Consider the following 4,755-nt stretch of genomic DNA (forward strand, 5'->3'; position numbering starts at 1 on the left):
TCCCATTACAGAGTCATAGAAATGTTGGGTAAACTGTAACCAAAATCATCATTATCATCATCATCATAAATATTTGTTTTAATATATGCTGTCCTTGCACGAAAGAAAGAGAAATCCTCAAGTGGTGGAAATGAAGAGAGGAACAACAGCCAAAGCAGTTGGGTGTGAGCTAGGAAGCCTGGGGTCCATGGGGATCTTAGAGGAGCCCAATTTAGGCTCTAGGGACTAGGCTGGGGTAATAACACCTGTATGGGAATGGGAGATGTGCCCGTAGGCTTGCTTGGAGGAGAGAAACTTTTGACCTGAGCTCAGCAGAAAAGCAAGAGCATCAAAGAGATGCCCCTTAAAGGCCTGTGCCCTGACTGGGGCAGAGTCCAGATTTATACTACCTGTGAGCCCCAAGCAGAGAAATTAACATAATATTTGATCTAAAACAATTGAAACCTCTAGGATCCTAGTAGATACTAATGTGAAGCCGCTCTGTATAGAAACCCTGTTCCCGAGAGCACATGGGAGTGACACAGAAAAAACAGATCCTACTGAAGATGAGCTCACAATAAAAAGTGACAAATCGTGTGAAGAAATGAGTCTCCATGACTGAGAACTAGCAGGTGTATGCAGCAGGGTCCTTGATATCTCAAGAATTGCAGATAATGGAATAATTTGAAAGAAGCTATAAACACATTTATACCCAGCATTTCAAAAGCAGAACCCAGCAGTCTGGTCTCTGTCCCAGCCTTTTCCTCCTTTCTCCACCTTCTTAGTTCATTTCAGTCCTTCCTGTCATGTAGACCCAAAACTCTTGATCTGTCTTCAGATTCCTGTCTCAGCTTTTCCCCTTAAAAAAGGTTCTCAATTTCCTCATCTCCCTTCCTCTCCTCCGTTACTGCAGTGGGCATTTAGCTGGTCTCTCCGCCTTCTCGTCCCCAGTGGCCCTCCTTCTCTTTAATCCACTCCACACCTCACTTCCACTAAGTTATCCTCCTAAATGCCAAGTCCCATGATTTTACTTTCCCAAGCCAAATTCCTGATCACAAAAGTCCAAGCCTTCCCCATCATAGATCTTAACTTTTTTTCCAGTTTTGTTTCCTTTTATAACAGGTTACCCTCACCCCAACGTGCTATTTCTGCCACTCTGGCTTACTTATCCTTCTGACGCCCTCCCTCAGGCTTCCAAGAAGTAGCCTTCTGACTGAAGGTGGATCTTAAACCTTCTAGAAGCATGACGTCGTGAAACAATGAAGACATCATTAGGGCTAGACTCCTCTGGTTTCAAATGCCAGATATGCCACTAAATAGCTCTGTGCCTCAAGCAAGTCATAACCTCTTCAAGCCTCCGTTTCTAATTATATAAGATGGGAATGATACCTACTTTGCTGAGTTGGAAGAATTAGAGATACTATACATAAAACACTGAACATAGAACTTGGCTTCAGTAAGTGCTCAAGAAACAGTTGCTGAATTGAGCCTCTATCTTTATACTTTTATGCGAGCTAGGTCCCACTGCTCCCCCAACCAGAGCTCCATGAGGCCACATGCCTTGTCTCATTTGTCTGCATCATCGCACTTTCCTGTGTCTAATACACACAGGAAGTCTTGAAACACATCAACTGACAAGTAGTGAAGAGAACTAGGCAAGCCTAACTTGATGCTGGACGGGAAGACTTTGATAGAGGGACCTAGCAGGTACTAGATGTTGGAGGGAGACTGAGGGCCAGTTTATATTCTGTCACTCCAGAGAGAGCAGAACTACTGTCAGGAGCTTAAAGGAGGTTGACGTTAGTCCAGGATAGGAAGCAACAGCCAACATTTAGAGCTGTTTGACATGAGGGCTGGTGCTGAATAGAAGTTGTATGCCATTAAAACACTCAGATTAAAGGAAGTATTTACGAGTGATAATGTGGGAGATTTATTGCTGTCAAAATCCATACCTCCCGATTAGAGGGCCTGGTCCATAGCTAAAAGTTCAGTGCTTTTGCCACAAATTCAATGCTCTAGATATTTTTTGATTAAATGAATGAATAAATGAATGAAATCAGTGATTAACCTGATCTTTAAGGAAAGATATGTGTACAAGAAGGAAAAATGTAAAGGGTTTAGAAAAAGACCAACGCAGAATGACAAAAGGGCAGAGAAAGGTCAATCAGGGTCAGAGAAGAGAGGACAAGTTTGGGAAGGCCGGAACTCCCGGCTCTTCGCCCAAGGCCGAGCACCCTGCGACCTTCTAAACCCAAGATTCCCTGGGAACAGACTCGCCTGCTCAATTCTGCTCGTTGACCACTTGCTTTCAGAGTGATGGTGGCACATACACAGGGACTGTCAGGAAAAGTCACTCATAAGACCGTGACCATGTCCAGATGATATTCTGATTTGATTTTGAAAAAAAAAACCCTCTGCAACTAGGTCTTAATTATTATGCTCTATTATTACAATTACTTGCTGCCCTATTATTACAATTGCTCAGTTCGTACTTGGTAATGAATTGAAGTTTGTTGAGGTACTTTTTTTCCTTCAAGTATCGTTATTCAAACAATAATTGATTTTCAACATTAATACCAGTGACGATAAGTCCCAAGAAGAAAACATTCTATCCAAGCACAGAAGGATTTCTCCTTTGATAAATTGAGCTTAAGAATCTCAAGGAACAAATGGTTCGTCTAGTTCATAGGAGCAAAGATAAGCCGCTCTGTCCACGTGGAGCCCTCTTGCTTTCCGCGCTCGCTGCCCCACTGCGCTCACCTGGGGACGCAGTGCCGTCGGGATCTCAGGAGGCTCCTTAGGCTCTGCAAGGCCTCGGGCAGCCCGGCGCCGGTGCGGGCGCTGCAGGCCCGGAGCTCCCAGCGGCGGTCCGGGAACCTCTCCAGGCCCAGCCTGTCTCTGATCTCAAGCAGCGGCAGAGCATCAGGCGCTTCCTGCTTGTTGGCCAGCACCAAGAAAGGGACGCTGGCCATGCTGGGGTTGTCCAGGACTTCCGTGAGCTCAGCCACTGCCTCGGACAAGCGAGCTTTGTCTGTGCTATCCAGCACATACACGAGGATGTCCGTGCCTTCCAGGTAGTCCTTCCAGCTGGCCCTGAGCTGAGTCTGACCCCCGACATCCCAGAGAGTCAGGGACACACGCCCTGGCGCTTCGAGAGGTTCCACATTGAAGCCAACTGTGGGCAGGGTCTCCACCAGCTGGTAGCCCTTCAGTTTGTACAGGAGCGTGGTCTTGCCAGCCAAGTCAAGGCCCATCATCACCACATGGGCTTCTGCCTTGTGACTTCGGGAATTCACAGAACCCATGGTGGCCACTGCTAACTTTGCGAGGAGAAAGGCCAGGTGCACACATCAGCCATTCCTTTTCAAAAGAGCACGCAGAGCCATGCAGGCATAGGGAAGAAGAGCTTCAACTCCAAAGGTACCAAGTGTCTTTACAATGCCAGGTTTCATACGCAGGCCCGAACTCCGAAAGGCCAGGAAGTAAGGGTGTGTGAGTCACCATCAGCTGACCTATTTCTGGGAAGCCTGCTTCAGAGACAAGGATAGGGCCCGCTGAAAGATGTGGAAGGTGGGCTCACATTCCTTGGTAGTTAAAGCAAGGAGGCAAAACAAAGTTCCGGTTAGACAAACCTAGCTCAACAGAACTGACTGAAACATGTCTTCAATTCTCACCAGTCTGTGGCTTCTAGCCTGTTTTCCTTCTGTAAGCCTAAACCCTGAGTGGAAGCTATCTTGGGCTCAGTGAGCAGAGTGAAGATGACAGGCAGCTCACAGTAACTTCTGCCTTTGGAATGCCTAACACGACCAGCGCCGTGTCCTGTAAACAGTAGCTATTTATAAATACTGTTGGCCGAGGACAAACTTACCAGTCAGGGCAAAGTGGTGTCCTCCGTTGTCTTACCAAGGTCAATCATCTCTAGAACACTACTCCCAGTTTTTGAAAATTCCAAATTTTAAGTCTAAGACCAGTTCCCAATTTAGTCAGGGGAAACCTTGGCTGGGACAGGTGAAGGAGTATACTTCAGCTGCCCCCGGAGAAAAATAAGACCGCCACAGTTCATTCCTCATGCCAGGGTAGAAGAGTGAAAATTAAAGTTACCTCGGTGTTATCAGACAGTGGCCCAAAGCCCTTCTTTTGCCGCGGTCGTCCTCCATGCAGCTGCTGGTCAGTGATGTCCCAAGAGCTTGAAGAGAAGGAAGTGTAGTGACTGTAACGGGTTCTCCTTTTTCTGCTTCCTTTTCCCAGGTGGTTGGGGGCAGGGCAGGCTCCACAGCCCCTCCTTCAGCTCTAGGGCTCCCCAGCGGTCCTCCAGCTGGGGATGCACCACAAAGATACCCCCAGCTCTTCAGCTCTTGCCAGAGCCAGGCCCAGCACCAACTCCCCTTTCCCAGCATCTCAGACTCCATGCAGGAAGGAGGGTGCTATGCTCAGAGCTGTGCCCAAGTTCAGCTGCTTTCAGCCCAAGTTCAGCCGCTCTCATTTGCTCTTTCTCTCATAATCCTATGACCTCCTCCTTTGTGGAGAAATCTGAAAATCAGACTTTTTCCTTCAGCTCAGGCCTCGAGGTTTTTCTGGTGCCTGGAGATTCTTTTGTTCCTTGGAACCATACATTCTTGAAAAAACTTCCTATGTATGGTTAAAACACTCTAAAATATAGATATCTATGTTGAAGGTGAAGCATACAAACTAAAAACTTGTGTCAATGTGGTAGAACTATAGGCAATTCAACTGCTCACTTTTTTCTTGAACAGTGTCCTTAGTTTTTCCCAGTAA

At 46.8% G+C, this 4,755-nt stretch overlaps 1 protein-coding gene across 1 annotated transcript; it reads right to left on the reverse strand.

Moving 5' to 3' along the window:
- Positions 1-2,735: 2,735 nt before the first annotated feature.
- Positions 2,736-3,558, reverse strand: ARL11 (ADP ribosylation factor like GTPase 11). The gene has a single exon (XM_006909028.2). It carries the CDS (start codon positions 3,282-3,284, stop codon positions 2,736-2,738), a length of 549 nt encoding a protein of 182 aa, XP_006909090.1. The 5' UTR covers positions 3,285-3,558.
- Positions 3,559-4,755: the final 1,197 nt, after the last annotated feature.

The sequence above is a fragment of the Pteropus alecto genome, unplaced genomic scaffold, assembly GCF_000325575.1.
Source record: "Pteropus alecto unplaced genomic scaffold, ASM32557v1 scaffold413, whole genome shotgun sequence".
In the NCBI taxonomy this organism is placed as follows: Eukaryota; Metazoa; Chordata; class Mammalia; order Chiroptera; family Pteropodidae; genus Pteropus; species Pteropus alecto.